The sequence below is a fragment of the Oryx dammah genome, unplaced genomic scaffold (genome assembly GCF_014754425.2).
Source record: "Oryx dammah isolate SB20612 unplaced genomic scaffold, SCBI_Odam_1.1 HiC_scaffold_27, whole genome shotgun sequence".
Taxonomy (NCBI): domain Eukaryota; kingdom Metazoa; phylum Chordata; class Mammalia; order Artiodactyla; family Bovidae; genus Oryx; species Oryx dammah.
In genome coordinates this window covers 3,009,134-3,027,762 of record NW_024070211.1, presented here as the reverse complement: position 1 = coordinate 3,027,762, position 18,629 = coordinate 3,009,134, and the positions used below count along the sequence as shown (strand labels likewise).

The 18,629-nt window shown below is 46.6% G+C and overlaps 1 protein-coding gene across 1 annotated transcript in view; it reads right to left on the bottom strand.

The window, feature by feature from the left end:
* The window catches only part of MICOS10 (mitochondrial contact site and cristae organizing system subunit 10), a 37,067-nt gene extending 32,105 nt beyond the window's left edge, over nt 1-4,962 (bottom strand). Inside the window, exon 1 of the mRNA XM_040229436.1 lies at nt 2,595-4,962. Coding sequence (XP_040085370.1) covers nt 2,595-2,658 — 64 coding nt within the window. The 5' untranslated portion in view covers nt 2,659-4,962. The remainder of the gene's footprint in view (nt 1-2,594) is intronic.
* Between the last annotated feature and the right edge of the window lie 13,667 nt (nt 4,963-18,629).

Sequence of the window (18,629 nt, the reverse complement as noted above, 5' to 3'; positions counted from 1 at the left end):
TACTTACATATCACCACGCTTCACCTGGGCTCCCCTGGTGGCTCAGCTGGTAAAGAATCCGCCTGCAACGTGGGAGACCTGGGTTCGCTGCCTGGGTTGGGAAGATCCCCTGGAGAAGGGAAAGGCTACCCACTCCAATACTCTGGCCTGGAGAACTCCACAAACTGTATAGTGCACGGGGTCGCAAAGACTTGGACACAGCTGAGCGTCACTCCATGCTTCATTTGATTATTCCACCTGGTACGCCCCCACTCCCACAACGTCCCGCTCACGACTGACACACACTACTCACCGCCCCAGTGACCAGCAGTGTGTGTGCATGCCCAGTCGCTCAGTCGGGTCAACTCTGCGAGCCCGTGGGCTGTAGCCCTCCAGGCTCCTCTGTCCATGGGAGTCTCCAGGCAAGAATGCTGGAGTGGGCTGCCATTTCCTCCTCCAGGGGATCTTCCCGACCCAGGGATCGAACCCACGTCTTCTGCGTGTCCTATGTCGGCAGGCAGATTCTTCACCACGGAGCCACCTGAGAAGCCTGATCATCAGTGGCATAGTACTAACATGAACAATTATTACTATCACTATTTACTGACTACCTAGTAAGTGCCAGGCATTGCGCAAATACCTTGTATGCTTTTCTGTCCTTCAACATTCAGCATCCTTTTAGGTAAATCTGTCTTAATCCCCATTTCACAGTTAAGCCTCTACATAAACTCACTCATTTAATCCTCAAAACAACTCTGTAAGACAGTAATAATATTATGGCCAATTTACTCAATACAAATTAGGAAGCAGGCACAGAGAGGTTAAATAACTTGCCCCAAATCACACAGCTGGTAAGTGGTGAACTGAAAGCTGCGATAAATTCACTTACTGACTCATTCTCAACATTATTAAGCACTCTTCCGGGGGCTGAAGCTACAACAGTGAATAAACCAGGAAACATCCCTGCTTACAGTTTTATTTCTTTTCCAATATTTTCATTCAAGAGCACAATCCTAAATCCTCTTTGCTTTAAGATTTTCATACAAAAAAATTCAGGTAATAAAAGTAATGAAGAAAAGCATGGGATGTAAAGCCAAAATACCTAGGTTAAATTCCCAACTTTGCCATTGATTGGGCCCTGATTAATGGGCTTTCCTCATAGCTCAGTTGGTAAAAATTCTCTTGCAATGAAGAAGACCCGGGTTTGATCCCTGGGTCAGGAAAACCTCCTGGAAGCGGGCATGGCAACCCACTGCAGTGTTCTTGCCTGGGAAATCCCATGGACAGAGGAGCCTGGCGGGCTAAAGTCCATGGGGTCACAAAGAGTCAGACACAACTGAGCAACTAAACCACCACCAGGCCCTGATCACATTCCTTCACTGCACACTGAGCAGAGTCTGGCACTCAGCAAGAGTTCTCCTCTTCCCTCCCAGCACTGACTTCACAGTCCATGTCGTCACAGGGCACATGTTAAAAGGCTACACCAGGTGACAAGACGGGCTCAAAAGGGACCACTCAGCCTCTTAACTTTCCAAGTCAATTGTCCTTCCAGATGACCAGCACTAATGTCTCTGCTTTCAGGCCTCAAACTACTATGAGGCTGATAAATCAGGTTCCAAGTCCCAACCAGTCCATCCTAAAGGAAACTGGTCCTGAATATTCACTGGAAGGATTGATGCTGAAGCTGAAACTCCCAATATTCTGGCCACTTGATGTTGAAAAGCTGACTCCTTAGAAAAGACCCTGATGCTGGGAAAGACTGAAGGCAGCAGAAGGGGACGACAAACAATGAGATGGTTGGATGGCATCGATGGACCTGAGTCTGAGTAAACTCCGCGAGTTGGCAATGGACCGGGAGAACTGGCGTGCTGCAATCCACAGGGTCGCAAAGAGTCGGACAGGACTGAGCGACTGAACGACTGAACTGAACTCCCCTCCGAGCACTGACTTTAACTCTGTGTCGTCACGGAGCGCATGTGAAAGGCTACACGAGTGACACGACGGGCTCAAAAGGGATCAATCGGCATCTTAACTTTCCAAGTCAATTCTCCTTCCAGATGAACGGCACTCATGTCCCCGCTTTCAGGCCTCAAACTACTCCGAGGCTGATAAATCAGGTTCCAAGTTGGGAATGGCAGCGACCCACGTGAGGCCTGGCAGAATCTACAAAAGGTTACAGATGACCTTCTAGGCAGGCATTTTTAATTCAGCAGGGGAGGAACGTGGCCTCAGAGAGCCGTGACCCCAGGGAGAACCCCCAGCCCCTGGCCCCTGTGCCCTTGCACACGCCGCTTCCACTCGCAGAGCCCCGCAACTCTCCGGCCGCCTGCCGACGCGACCCCCACTTCTTCGGGGCTGCCGCAGCTGCACCCCTTCCACTTTGGGCAGCGTCCCCAGGCTCCTATGGCCCGTGTCCCCCAGCCCGCTCAAGTGACCTGGGCCCCGGGGGCCCCGAGCCCCGGCCTGAGTGGCTGGAACAGGCCGCACGGCCTGACCTCTCACCCCCCGAGTGGACCTCTCACGGGGCTTCTCCTCCACCCTCCCAGTCAGCGGGCCCTAGAGCCGACGACTGGGCTCCCGGCGGCGCCCGCCGGACACGACGAGGAGCCCCTCACCTATCTTCACGACGGCGTCCGCCAAGCACCGGTCCCACTTCCGGCCGAGCTCTGACTCCGACATGTTCCCCCGCCAGCAGCAGCCGCTCCAGCTTTCCGGACCGTCGGGCCCCGCGCTCAGAGCCCCTCCCCCACCGCCCCCAGGCAAGTCTCGCGATAGCCGGCCGCCGGTCCCAAGCCCGGAAGGCTGACGGCGCCGGCGCACCAGATATCGCGAGATGATCTGACTACTTCCGTTCTTTCCGGGTTTTTTTTTTTTTTGGCAGTTGGTCGTCAAGGTGACGGGTGGCAGAGGCCTGAGGTGACCCTGACCTTGGAGCTGCGCCTACCTAAGGGTTGCGAGGCAGACAGGTTTCCTAGGCGGCATCCAGAGCCCTGTCTGGGAAGGTTCCTTTCACTACACCAGCTCCCGACTCCGGCCTTGGAAATTCCCCAGGGCGAGTGAGGGCACCGCGCTAGGGTCTCTTCATTCGTCGCCTCACTTTGGCTTTTTTCTCCTCCCGCGTTCCCTCATTTATTGCCGTGGAGCTCCCGCCGTCACCTCTTACCACAGAAATTGCCCAGGCAAAGGTCACTTATTGCCAAACCAGGGGGACGCCTGTGACCTCTGTACGGCATTGGACGCAGCCGCTTTCTCGTTCTTGATCCTCCTTGTCGCTGCCTTCTCTTTATTCATTTGGCTCCCAGGACACCAGTCTCTGCTAAATCTCCTCCTCTGACTCCTCTTCAGAGGGCCGTTGCGGGTTGCTTCCTCTCCCAGCTGCTTGGAGTGTTGGTTCATTGGAGTGCCGTCAATCCTTACATATTCTCCCTAAGTAATTGCGAGCCTTGCTAAATTCTGTCTCCTGATCAACCTTCCTGTTCATAATTCAGCCTCTTCGCCGGGGTCCTTTAGTTTTCCCTTCCCGTTTCCTTCCTCTAGCCTACCGACAAATACAGATTTGATCCTTTTGTTCTTCTTATGGGCTTCCTTGGTGGTTCAGGTGGTAAAGAATCTGCCTGCAGTGGGAGAGATCCAGGTTGGATCTCTGGGTCGAGAAGATTCCCTGGAGAAGGGAATGGCTACCTACTCCCAATACCCTTGCCTGGAGAATTCCGTGGACAGAGGAGTCTGGCGGGCCACAGTTCATGGGATCGCAAAGAGTCAGACACCACTGAGCGACTAACACTTCATTTTCATTCCTCTGATTAGAAGCTGTCAATGACCCCTATTCATCTACTGGTTATATTCAAGCTTCAGTGAGTTCATTTTAGGAAACCTAGAGAACCCCTGCACTCATTAATACATCCTGGAGCCTCCCTCCACCTCCCTACTGCGGCAGGAGCTCACCTGGCCCATGGAGTCTCTACATTGTACTGAAACACCTGTTGATAGATATTTGTATCTGCCACTAAAACTGGAATCTCCTTAAAGGCCTGAGTTGCCCCTTGCTCATCGGCACACTCCCAATTCAGAGCACAAGGCCTTGGACAGTAGGAGCTTCTAAGAAATATTTTTTGAGCTGAATTGAATTCATTCACTCATTTACTTATTCGTTTGTTCTTGGCATCCTTAAGAGCAGAACTGTTTTAGTAGTCCTTGCTGTGACAGGGCCCCTTCTTTCAGGAAGCCTTCTTCCATGACCTCTCTTCATCCAGTCCTCATCTGAGCAGCATATCAGATTGTGTGGTAATTGTTTGTATGACTCTTGGATGTGACTATGAGCTCCTTGAGAATGGGCCAATGTCATTTCTATATCCCTGACGACCAGCAGAGAGCCTAGTATATATTGATTTTCAATAACTGCTTTTTGAATGGATGTAAGAATGAATATATAAATGATTGATTGAGGTAGAGAAAACAAAGTCTCTTTTCTGGGGGAGCTTTGTAGTGCAGTATTTGTGTTGAAAAAGAAAAGGAAAATTAACTTCACCGCATCCCTGATGTGTTGCAGATAGCACCAGGCAACTCATGTCCTTTCATTTGTCCTCACAGCAAGTGATTTTAGTATCTTAATTTTCAAAGATTTGGAAACTGAGTCTCAGAGACGTTAGGTAATGTGGGAGATGCACAAGGCTCTGCAGTGTGTAGATTTAGAAGCTGAAGACGCATTTATTGGATTCAAGAGGGCTGTAAACTTTTGTAGAAGGTCGAGAGCAAATTACGAAAGCAATCAGAGGCAGATGGTAGAGCGAGAATTCTGGAGCCAGGCTGTCTGGGTTCAGATTCCAGCTTTTTCCTAGTTTGTATCTGTTATTCTCTTTCCGCGGTCCCTCTCCCAATATGATGCTTTGCTCACTGCTATATCCCCAGCCCTAGAACCTTATGTGACACATAGTGTTTGTTTGATGAATAGATGTTGGTTGAATGAATAAAATAAATGAAGACTCTGGAGTTTTTATAGTTTTTGGAGAAAAAAGATCAAGTGGGGAAAAAATTTTTTTAAGAACATCACTACAAAAAACCTCAGCAAATACACTCAATATAAATTTAGTTATACTCAAAATGATTAAAAGTAGATCTCTCAATGCTGGAGCAGGGAGTTACAAACATGAAAAAAGCTTGAAAATATTTTGCTGTTGGATTGGAACTGAGAGTATCCGTATGAACTCACTGTATTTAATAGAGATAGGGTGGTATAGTGGTTAAATATCGGTCTTCCAGTGCAAGGGTCCCTGGCTGGGGAACTGAGATCCCACTTGCCATGGAGCAGCTAAGCCCTTGTGCCATAACCAGAGCATCCTCGCACCGCAATGAAGATCTCATGTGCCGCACCGAAGACCAGACACAGCAGAATAACTGTGCTTTTTTAAAATAGAGAGAGATATAAAAACGTGTGTTTCCTGATCCTATGTATTTCCCAATCCTATCTGCTGAGAGGGCCTAAAAACGATGATACACCAGTAGCAATAAGCAAGCCTAGATCTTGGCTTCTAAATACCATTCTCTATTTAAAGAACCCAGGTCACCTTGGGAAAATAACCGAGGCTTCAGGGTTCAAGCCGGAAAAATTCCAGATGACCCTGGAATCTGTTCTTGTATCACGAAGTAAGGAAGTCATCAAAGGATGATAGTGTCATGTCCAAACATTTTAGCAACTACAAACTGCCTAAAGAATTGCTTGGTTCCTAATTGGAATTCTTTGTACAAGCTATTATTACCATCATTAGAACTTCTCCCAGTTGTATGGAGCAAATTTCACAAAGATAGAAGTTTGCGTTTCAAATTGGTAAAGACAGTCTTATATGAGAGCAATTTCACAGTAGGAGAGCCAATACCTTTTTACATTGAATAGAAAAAACGTGGAAAAAAGTTGAGTAGATTTTAACCCCAACTGTTAATCAACTAAACATAAGCTCTTTGTTTGGTTTACTAGGTTGTAAATCCAGTTTCATTAACAACACAAACTAAAATATTTTATAGCACCGCACCTGCATAAATAAAAGCCTTTTATATTCCAGTATTTTTTTTTCAGTTCCCCTTCAATTAAAGTCTAATTCCTTTCTTAAAGGGCGATTTGCATTTTTTGTTTCATATATTCTTTCTCTAAGAAGGGTCTTCCTGGAGAAGGAAATGGCAGTCTACTCCAGTATTCTTGCCTGGAGAATCCCATGGACAGAGGAGCCTGGCAGGCTACAGTCCATGGGGTGCAAAGAGTCAAAGGCTACTTAGCAACTGAACCACCACCACCACCAAGAGGGCTCTTGTGTCGTTTTGCCCCTTCTGCAATACTTTCAAAGTCAGAAAAGCTACTAAGTAGTTTCCTCATTTGGTTCCGAAGCCCAGGTGCTGTCCTCCCCACTTTCTCTCTTGAAACATGTGTGTGTGTGAAATATAACAAGCATACAGAAACGTGCCTACAGCATAAATATACTGGAACACATTATTGTCGGAGAAGGAGATGGCACCCCACTCCAGTGCTCTTGCCTGGAGAATCCCATGGACAGAGGAGCCTGGTAGGCTGCAGTCCATGGGGTCGCTAAGAGTCGGGCACGACTGAGCGACTTCCCTTTCACTTTTCACTTTCATGCATTGGAGAAGGAAATGGGAACCCACTCCAGTGCTCTTGCCTGGAGAATCCCAGGGATCGGGGAGCCTGGTGAGCTGCCCTCTATGGGGTCGCACAGAGTCGGACACGACTGAAGTGACTTAGCAGCAGCAGCAGCAGCAGCAACACATTATTGTAAAAACAACTCTACTGGTGCCTCAGAAGCCCTCTCTCTGGGGTGTCTTTTGCCAGGTCATATCCCTCCTTCTCAGCAGACATAACTACTATTCTGATTTCTGTGTTATTCTTCCCCCCTCCCCCAACCACCCAGGCCCCACCAAGCATGTGGGATCTTAGTTCCCCAACCAGGGATTGAACCCATGACCCCTGCAGAGTATTAACCACTGGACCACCAGGGAAGTCCCTCCTTGCTTTTAAGTGATGTAGCCTGATTAGGCATCCTTAAACAATGTGATTTAATTTTGCCTAGTTTTGAACTTTACACAAAAAGAATCATATAGTCTGTCTTCTTTTGCTCATTATTTATCTGCGTTATTGTCGGTACAGCCCATTCTCGATTCGTCGCTATATAATATTCCATTAGAGTCTATCCACAATTCATTTTTTATGTGTTGTTTTAATTGAAGTATGTTGATTTACAGGTGTACCGCAAAGTGATCCAGGTACATATATGTACATATATACACATACATAATATATACACATATATGCATGTCCAACTCTTTGCAACCCTATGGACAATTGCCTGCTAGGCTCCTCTGTCCATGGGATTTCCCAGGCAAGAATACGGGAGTCGGTTGTCATGCCCTCCTCCAGGAGATCTTCCTGACCCAGTGATTGAACCTGCATCTCCTGTATTGCAGGTGGATTCTTTACCACCAAGCCATGGGGAAGCATATATATATATATATATGTAAATTCAGTTCAGTTCAGTTGCTCAGTCGTGTCCAACTCTTTGTGACCCCATGGACTGTAGCACACCAGGCTTCCCTGTCCATCACCAACTACTGGAGCCTACTCAAACTCATATCCATCGTGTTGGTGATGCCATCCAACCATTTCATCCTCTGTCGTCCCCTTCTCCTCCCGCCTTCAATCTTTCCCTGGAGTTCAGTTCAGTTCAGTTCAGTCACTCAGTAGTGTCCAACTCTTTGCAACCCCATGAATCGCAGCACGCCAAGCCTCCCTGTCCATCACCAGCTCCCAGAGTTCACCCAGACTCACGTCCATCGAGTCAGTGATGCCATCCAGCCATCTCATCCTCTGTCATCCCCTTCTCCTCCTGCCCCCAATCCCTCCCAGCATCAGAGTCTTTTCCAATGAGTCAACTCTTCGCATGAGGTGGCCAAAGTACTGGAGTTTCAGCTTCAGCATCATTCCTTCCAAGGAAATCCCAGGATTGATCTCCTTCAGAATGGACTCGTTGGATCTCCTTGCACTCCAAGGGACTCTCAAGAGTCTTCTCCAACACCACAGTTCAAAAGCATCAATTCTTCAGCACTCAGCTTTCTTCACAGTCCAACTCTCACATCCATACATGACCACAGGAAAAACCATAGCCTTGACTAGACGGACCTTCATTGGCAAAGTAATGTCTCTGCTTTTCAATATGCTGTCTAGGTTGGTCATAACTTTTCTTCCAAGGAGTAAGTGTCTTTTAATTTCATGGCTGCAATCACCATCTGCAGTGATTTTGGAGCCCCAAAATAAAGTCTGACACTGTTTCCACTGTTTCCCCATCTATTTCCCATGAAGTGATGGGACCAGATGCCATGATCTTCGTTTTCTGAATGTTGAGTTTTAAGCCAACTTTTTCACTCTCCTCTTTCACTTTCATCAAGAGGCTTTTTAGTTCCTCTTCACTTTCTGCCATAAGGGTGGTGTCATCTGCATATCTGAGGTTATTGATATTTCTCCTGGCAATCTTGATTCCAGCTTGTGCTTCTTCCAGCCCAGCGTTTCTCATGACGTACTCTGCATAGAAGTTAAATAAGCAGGGTGACAATATACAGCCTTGACATACTCCTTTTCCTATTTGGAACCAGTCTGTTGTTCCATGTCCAGTTCTAACTGTCCCTGGAGTTATATGTATATAAATACCCTGGGGCTTCCCTGATAGCTCAGTCGGTAAAGAATCTGCCTGCAGTGCAGGAGACCCGGGTTCAATTCCTGGGTTGTGAAGATTCCCTGGAGAAGGAAATGGCAACCCACTCCAGTATCCTTGCCTGCAGAATCCCATGGACAGAGGAGCCTGGTGGGCAACAGTCCATGGGGTTGCAAGAGTCAGACACAACTTAGCAGCTAAACCATCACAAGCGAATATGCTGGAATTATATATATATATATATATATATATATGAATTGTTTTCAGATTATTTTCCCTTTTATGTTATTATAAGATGTTGAATATACTTCCCTATACTATATAGTAGGTCCTTGTTGTTTATCTGTTTTATATATAGTAGTGTGTTTCTGTTAATCCCAAGTTCCCAATTTATCCCTCCCCACTTTCCTCTTTGGTAACCATATGTTTGTTTTCTATATCTTCGAGTCTATGTTTTGGAAATAAGTTCATTTGTATCACTTTTTAGATTCCACATATGAGTAATATATATTCGTCTTTATCTGGCTTGTTTCACTTAGCATGGTCATCTCTAGGTTCACCCATGTTGCTGCAAACGGCATTATTTGGTTCTCCTGCGGGCTGAATAATATTCCATTGCGCGCACACTAGACCTTCCTTATGCATTCATGTGTTGATGGACACGTAGGTTGCTTCCATGTTCTGGCTGCTGTGAATAGTGCTGTTAAGAGCATAGGTGTGCATGTATCTTTTTGAAGTAAAGTTTTGTCGGGATATGTGGCAGAGTGTGATTGCTGGGTTACATGGCACAAGAATTGATTTTCTAGGTTATACCCTAAAACACGTGCCTGTCTGGTAGGTGTGTAGTGACACCTCATGGGTGTCATCCTTGCTTTTCTAAGCGACTAAGCTCCCAGACCATATGTTCTGAACATATAGCAGGAATGGGGGCTTCAAATTAAATGAAAGGGTTCCCTGAAGGAGAAGAGAAGATGACAGAGACACTTTGCAGAGTTAACGCTTTCTACCTTCGAAGCAGGTGTACTGGGACGAATAGTCTCCCCATCACATTCATGTCCTTCCTGGAACCTCAGAATATGACCTTATCTGCAAACAGGATCATTGCAGATGTTGTTAGTTAACATCAGATCATAATGAGATAAGGGGAACCCCAAATTTAAAATGACTAGTGTCCTTATAAGAAGAGGGAGAGATATATACAGCGACAGGTAGATAGAGAAGGAAGATGGCTATGTGATGATGGAGGCCGAGATCAGAGTTCTCTGCTGCAAGCCCAGGAGCGCCAAGGATTGCCAGCAACCACCAGAAGCTAGGAGAGAGGCGTGGAACAGAGTCTACCTCAGCGTCTCCAAGAAGAAACCAACCCTGCTGACACCTTGAGTTAGTTCTAGCCCTCAGACCTAAGGGAGAGTAAATCCCTGTTGTTTGGGGCCAGCCAGCCTATGGTTCTTTGTTATAGCACCCCTAGCAATCTAAACTAGCAGGGAAATACACTAGATTGGGAATCGTGAGAGCTGGATGCCAGGCTCCTCTGCCACTAACTGGAGACCATGTAGACACAGCAGCTCCCAGCACGCGCGCCTCCGTCCCCATCAGCTCTCTCCCGCTCTTACCATTCGGCCTAAGGCTTGCGGGGGCTCCCACTGCTGCTAACCCCAGGGTGTTATACCAGTCCTCTCGCTTAGTAAATAGTAACTTTACAAACTCTCCTCCACTTCCCAGCTGGAATGGACCATGTGTTTTCTGCCAGGACCCTGATCCTAAACCTCTGAGAGGTCCTTGCCCAGCCTCCATTCTCTACCTAACTCTGCCCACCTCCTTTGCTTCCTTCCGAGCTTATTTACTTCTCCCTTCTCTGCCCCCATCACCCAACCCTGCTTCTCCCACCAGATAGTAAGTTCCACGAAAGCAGGGCCTTCCCTCGTTTCATGATCATTTATGTTCTCAGTGCCCTTGCAGTGGCCAGTGCATTGCTGTTGTTGAGTCACTAAGTCGTGCCCGAGTCTTTGCAACCCCATGGACTGTAGCCCTCCAGGCTCCTCCGTCCATGGGATTCTCTGGGCAAGGACGCGGGAGTGGGTCGCCATTCTCTTCTCGCGTCTCCTACATTAGAGCCATCTGATGACTAGTTCTTGAGTGAATGAAGGCAGCCTTTTCCATGCTTACCTCCTCAACACTATCCACACCAGGTGCTCAGAGGTGCTCAGCTGGTGCTCCATGTTCTCACATGGTCCTGCCTTAAAGGCCAGAGGCTCCCAGTGTGAAGCCCAGGAATAACAACTAGGGCGGATTTAATCACAGCTTTGTGCTCATTATTTTTTTCAATTGACCTTAGAGTGAGTCTGCAGGAACGTTTTAAAACGTGTGATGGAAGGTGCGTTTTCTGCCATAACCTGCATTTGACATGAATGTGTAGGAGATCGTGAATTTAAGACAGATAGCATCACCGATTTCGTTTGGATTTAAGCATGTAACTGAGTGACTGTTGGCATAGGTGTAATCAGCATAGCTTGAATATTAATATTTCAAGGACCAACCAAAATCATTCCAACATCTTTCGACAACAGAGCTCCCCTGACCAATTCAATGTCAAGTTCCCTTTGATTTTGACCTGGATTATATGAACGCATCCATTATTGTGTAACTGGATATCACTTGTCTGTTTTATGGGTTAATAAAAAAAAAGATTAGGGAGTGCATAAAGGCTTTCTTGATCAATGCAATCTCTTTGGTAGAGAAAATACTTCTAAACAATGGGAGAAAGGGGGCATTTTTGACAAAAAGTAGACTGGGTAGCCTCTAAATTTCTCTCCTGTTTCATAGCTAGAGTGTCTCAGCCCTAAATTGGTTCTTAGGTTCCGGGCTTCCCAAGTGACACAGTGGTAAAGAATCTGTCTGCCAGTGCAGGAGACAACAAGAGATGCGGATTCGATCTCTGGGTTGGGAAGATCCCCTGGAGGAAGAAATGGCAACCCACTCCACTATTCTTGCCTGGAGAATCCCATGGACAGAGCCTGGCAGGCTACAGTCCAGGGGATTGCAAAGAGTGGGACACGACTGAGCTCACAGCATACGCTCCCACTGTGTCTGCTTCTAAAGGCACAGCTTTACCTGGGAGGTTGATGGCTGTGTTTCACCAAAGGGTCTTTCTATGAATCCCTGAAACTCTGTGCAAATCTTTATGTATGAGTACACTTGTTTTTCCTTTGAGTCTGTAGCTTTCTTCTGGTTCTCAAAGAAGGCTAAGAACTCTTGGCATGGAGCCAAATGCAGGTCAGAATTTGGAGATGCACTGGGGGTGAGGCCAGTCCCTCCAGCAGAGGGTGGTGGCTCCCACATTCACTGACCTCCTTGACCTCACGACATTGGTTGTCAAGAGATGGGAGAGGCTGAGCCAGGTAGGGTTGACCCAAGAGCACCAAAAGAGAAGGCCAACTTTTCCCTGCTCTTCCTGTTGGTTTTCAAATCCCATTTTCAACCCCCCAGTTACCACATCATGAAGCACAGAAGCTCTCAAGCAGAGACTCTGGAGAAGACCACCTTCTCTCATCAACTTCCTGAAAGGGCCTAGAAGATTCTTCTCAAGGACACACATTTTTCTAAGCTTTTTCACTCCTTTGTCACAACGCTGGTTTCTGGGACTTTCCTGGTGGTCCAGTGGCTAAGACTCTGTGCTCCCAATGCCGGGGGCCTGGGTTCAATCCCTGCTCAGGGAACTAGACCCCACATGCCACACCTGAGTTCAAAGGCTGCAACAAAGACCCAACACAGACAAATAAATATATATATTTTTAATGCTGGTTTTTCTTGCTCCCATTGTGGACATATTTAGACCCCCTGAGCAAATGCTGATTCAGAGGTTCTGGTTGGAAGACATTTCTCAATGGAAACTTGACTTTGATTCTTACTTGGACACCTTTGCCTGTAGAATAAACACTTAGCTCCTTAACTTTGCATTCAAAGCCATTTGAGAATGGTTCCGGTCCCCTTCAACTCTTTGCTCCTCTCCCACATAAGTTTGAAACAGAGCAGGACGTTGGGCCCTCCTGCATACAAGTCCCCCATTTCTTGTTTGTAGAAAATAGGTTTCCTTCTGCCTTCTTGACCTTCCCAGAGTTCCAAAGTGCAGACTCAAACAGTTGCCAATCCAGGGTGGTGGTGGTTTCATTGCTAAGTCATGTCCAACTCTTGCGACCCCATGGACTGTAGCCTGCTAGGCTCCTCTGTTCACTCCAGGCAAGAATACTGGAGTGGGTTGCCATTTCCTTCTCCAGGGGAATCTTCCCAACCCGGGGGTCAAACCCAAGTGTCCTGCATTGCAGGCAGATTCTTTACTGACTAAGCTATGAGGAAAGCCCAAAATCAAGGGAGGAGCAGTCAAGAAATTACCTGAGGCAAAATTAAAGGAAGCAGAAAAGCTTGCCAAGAAGATGATCTGAGGCCAGAGGAGAGGAGGGCTGGCCCTGCACATGCCCTGATCTTGAACTGTTGCTATAAAGCTCCTCATCAAATCCTCAGGAGTTTGGACACACAGTTTCCGGGGGCCAGGAGCCTGCTGTGTTTCCCTTTGCCCCCGCCAAAGCAGTAAAGCTATTCTTTTCTACTTCATCCAAAACTCTGTTTCTGAAATTCAATTTGGCACCAGTGCACGGTGGCATCTCCAGCATCATTAAAGACTCTGAAAGGCTGAGAATCAAACCAGAAAGTTAACTGTGGGGAGAGTTTTGCAGCCACAGAGAGCTGCACGTGCAAAGGCCCTGGGGTGGGGGCCTGCGTGACCCTGTGAGAGGCCCAGTGTGGCTGGAGAGTGTGTGCAGACAGGAGATGGTATCAGGGGGGTGGAAGCAGAGGGCACAGAGCCTCGTAGGCTGTGGCAAGGACTTTGGTTTTCTTCTGAGTGAGCTGGGAAGACAATAGAAGGTTTGAGAAGAGGAGTGACACCATTTCATTTGTGACTGACAAAGACTACTCTGATCATTGTGTTGGAAATAGAACACTGGGGGACTAGAATCCCACAAGTTTCATGGTGTAGCAAAAAAAAAAAAAATTTTGTTTTTTGTTTTTAAAATTACGATCACCCAAGGAAAGAGTATGGACAGAGAGAAAGGAAAGCCAAGGACTGAGCTTTGTGGCACTCTTAACACCTTTTCAGAATTAATTTTTTATTGGAGTACATATAATTTTTGATTGATTTACACTGTTGTGTTAGCTTCTGCTATATAGCAAAGTGAATCAGCTATACATATACACATATGTGCTCTTTTTTAGATTCTATTCCCATATAGATCATCTCAGAGTCCTGAGCAGAGTTCCCTGTGCTCTACAGTAGGTGCTTATTAGTTATGTATTCTGTATATGGTAGTGTGTATGTCTCAATCCCAGTGTACCAATTTATCCCTCCCTCCCTACACTCTAACAGAGGCTGTGGAGTTGAGGATGAACCAGCAAAGAAGAATGAGAAGGAATAACTGTCAGTGGGGGAAAACCCAAAAAGAACGGTATTCTGGAAGCCAATCAGAGGGAAATGTTTCAAGAAAAAAGAACATGATTAAGTGGGCCAAATGGAGATGAAGAACTGGCCGTTGGATTTAGCATCAGGGGGTTGCTTTGATGACATTGACAAGGACAATTTCCTCGGAGGAGCCGGAGCCAGAGTGTGAAGATGGTGGATTTGAGAGAGAAAAGGGGGAGGATTGCAGACAGTAAGGGCACGCTGTCTTTTCAAGGCGTCTCTCCAAGGAGGGACAAAGGAACGGAGCAACAGCTTGAGAAGGGGTGGAGTTGCTGGCGGGTTTCTTAGGTTGGGAGAAGTTACTCATGTTTGCGTGTGGACAGGGATGATTCAGGAGAGCGGGTCAAACTGGCGTTCCAAGAGATACTCGGTGGAGAAGGCTGCAGTCTGGGAGTTTTCATTAGAAATGCTAAGATTTTTAGATTCCAGGGGGCTGGAAGTGGGAGGGTTGATTCTGAGAAGAGAGAGAGGTTGTGAGACATCTGGAATTTCCTTTCCATGGATGCCTATGTCTCTAGGGCTCCACTTTTAAACTTGAACATTTCCTTTTTTGATGTGGTTAGAATCCCTGAGCCCACAATGTGTTCCCAAGAGTATTTAATTAAATAGGAATCTAGTGTGCATCTGTGACTAATTAATATGGATCAAAAACAATTAAATATTAAACGTCAGGGCTGTTACCTGGCTCCTAATGATTGCAACGGGCTGAATGCAGTGATCAAGTCCTGACCTCCGCAGGAACTGAGTTCCTATATCGAGATTATGAAAGACTAAAACCGAGCTGATGAAAGAGCAGATTTTATGAGTTTTGAAAAATACCTGAAGCAATGAAACGCTGAGCATCAAGACAAGGGAATTGCTTACAGTTCTTTTCCTTAATGTGTGGGTTTAGAAGAGCCCTCTGGCTAATAGAAATAATGGCAGTTAGCAATGTAAACTACTCAGCAATGTAGTAAACATTTCTTAACAGTTCTTTTTAGAGAAAAATATGCTTTCACATGCTGATAGCTTTTATGATATATTTGTGCTCAGTAAGTTTTGTCCGATTCTCTGCAACACCATGGACTGTATAGCCCACCAGCTTCCTCCGTCCGTGAAATTTTTCCAGGCAAGAATACTGCAGTGGGTTGCCATTTCCTTTTCCAGGGGAACTTCCCAGACCAGGGATCAAACCTGTGTCTCCTATGGAAAGCCCGTGATAAACATACATACATATATATATATATATATATATATAATGATGTAATTCATTCAACAAGTGTGTTAAGAGGAGTTGACCTGGCCAGTCCCATGCTAAGCTCCAGGAATAAACAGACGCATATGAGGAACCCCCTGTCGTTAAGATCTAGCCTGATACTTCTCAGAGAGCGACCTGATGTCCACCGCGGTCAGAACCGGCTGGAGTGCTTGGCTTCTACTCCACCTCGTGTGGTTAGGGGTTGCTGTTGTCTCCTGGTTCCATAAGCCACACTTGCATTTCATTTCTTGTTGAGTGATTTTTAGAGATGGGGTAGGGAGAAACAGCTTTACTCCGCCGTCTTGAACCTGGCCGGCCCCCACGGCCCTCACGGTCCTGGTGAAAGGGGGGCCCATCCAGCGTCCCACAGATGGGGTACTTCCTACCCCTGGAGCAGGGCAGGAGAGGGAAGGGCCGAGGGCAAAGCCATGGCTTGGGTTGGTGAGGTTGCCGAGGGCCGGGAGAGCGAGTCGAGTCTGGAGGGGCATCTAGCAGAGGGACGAGTGCAGGAGAGGGCACATCGCAAGAGGCCGGACGGAGCAGAGGGAGTCTGAATGAGGAGCGGCAGGGAGAAGACGCGAGCAAGGGGTCTGGAAGGGCTCCCGAGGCAAACCGGGGCGCTGTGGCGGCGTGGAGTCTCATCCCTGTGCCGGCGTGTACATATGGCCCAGGCGCTTGAAAGCATCATGCTGGGATGGACTTCTATGGCGGTCTAGCGACTAAGACTCCACACTCCCAAGGCAGAGGGCCTGCGTTCAATTCCTGATCAGGGAGCAATATCCCGCATACTGGAACCAAAGCTGCTGTGTGACGCAACTGATACCCAGTGCAGCCAAATAAATAAATTTCTTTTTCTTAAAAAATAGAAAGGCTTCACGGTGGATGGATCCCATTTGACATTTTTTCCTTCAATCCTCATCTGAAAAGTGAAAACTAACCTCCCTTCAGAAGAGTCTGAGTTCTGAGCTGTTGTCAACTATAAAGTGCTCCTTTGATGCCCTCAGGGTGGTACTCGACACTTCGGATTCTTAATTTGTAAAGAAGAACTACGGTCGGAGGTTCGTGACATTGAATAGGAGGCAGGGATCAAAACCATCCTCAAGAAAAAGAAATGCAAAAAGGCAAAATGGCTGTCTGGGGAGGCCTTACAAATAGCTGAGAAAAGAAGAGAAGCATAAAGCAAAGGAGAAAAGGAGAGATATAAGCACCTGAATGCAGAGTTCCAAAGAATAACAAGGAGAGATAAGAAAGCCTTCCTCAGTGACTAATGCAAAGAAACTGAGGAAAACAATAGAATGGGAAAGACTAGAGATCTCTTCAAGAAAATTAGAGATACCAAGGGAACATTTCATCCAAAGATGGGCTCATAAAGGACATAAATGATATGGACCTAACAGAAGCTGAAAATACTAAGAAGAGGTGGCAAGAATGCACAAAAGAACTGTACAAAAAAGATCTTCACGACCCAGATAACCACGATGGTGTGATCACTCACCTAGAGCCAGACATCCTGGAATATGAAGTCAAGTGGGTCTTAGGAAGCATCACTATGAACAAAGCTAATGGAGGTGATGGAATTCCAGCTGTGCTCTTTCAAATCCTAAAAGGTGCTGTGAAAGTGCTGTGCTCAGTATGCCAGCAAATTTAGAAAACTCAGCAGTGGCCACAGGACTGGAAAAGGTCAGTTTTCAATCCAGTCTCAATGAAAGGAAATGGCAAACAATTGCACTCATCTCACACGCTAGTAAAGTAATGCTCAAAATTCTCCAAGCTAGGTTTCTACAGTATGTGAACTGAGAACTTCCAGATGTTCAAGCTGGATTTAGAAAAGCTAGAGGAACCAGAGATCAAATTGCCAGCATCTGTTGGATCATAGAAAAAGCAAGAGAATTCCAAAAAAAACATGTACTTCTGCTTCATTGATTACACTAAAGCCTTTGACTGTGTGGATTGCAACAAACTGTGGAAAATTCTGAAAGATATGGAGATACCATACCACCCACCTGTATCCTGTGAAACCTGTATGCAGGTCAAGAAGCAACCATTAGAACTAGATGTGGAACAACGGACTGGTTCCAAATTGGGAAAGGAGTACATAAAGGCTGTATATTGTCACCCTGCTTATTTAACTTCTATGCAGAGTACATCATGTGAAATGCCAAGCTGGATGAAGCACAAGCTGGAATCAATATTGCCGGGAGAAATACCAATAACCTCAGATATGCAGATGACACCACTCTTATGGCAGAAAGCGGAGAGGAACTAAAGAGCCTCTTGGTGAAGGGGAAAGAAGAGAGTGAAAAAGCTGGCTTAAAACTCAGAACTCAAAAAACTAAGATCATGGCATCTGGTCCCATCACTTCATGGCAAATAGATGGGGAGAAAATGAAAACAGTGACAGATTTTATTTTCCTCGGCTCCAAAATCACTGTGGACAGTGACTGCAGTCATGAAATTAAAAGACGTTTTCCCCTTGGAAGGAAAGCTATGACCAACCTAGACAGCATATTAAAAAGCAGAGACATTACTTTGCCGACGAGGGTCCATCTAGTCAAAACTGGTTTTTCCAAGAGTCATGTGCAGATGTGAGAGTTGGACCACAAAGAAAACAGTGCTGAAGAATTGATGTTTTTGAACTGTGGTGTTGGAGAAGACTCTTGAGAGTCCCTTGGACCGCAAGGAGATCAAATCAGTCCATCCTAAAGGAAATGAATCCTGAATACTCAACAGAAGGACTGATGATGAAGCTGAAGCTCCAGTACTTTGGCCACCTGATGTGAAAAGACGATTCATTAGAAAAGACCCTGATGTTGGGAAAGATTAAGGGCAGAAGGAGAAGGGGACCACAGAGGATGAGATGGTTGGATGGCATCACCGACTCAATGGACATGAGTTTGAGCAAATTCCAGGAGATAGTGAAGGACAGGGAGGCCCGAGGTGCTACATTCCATGAGGTCGGAAAGAGTTGGAATGCTGGGGACCGAGCCACTGAGCAACTCAAGGCAATCTACAGATTCAGCGCAGTGCCTGTTACAGCACTGATGGCCCGTGCTCTGCAACAAGAGAAGCCGCCGCACTGAGAAGCCTGTGCGCCCCAGCTAGAGAGTAGCCCCTGCTCACCACATCGAGTGAAAGCCCTCATGCAGCAAAGAATACCCAGTACGCCAAAAAAATAGTAAGTAAATTTTTAAAA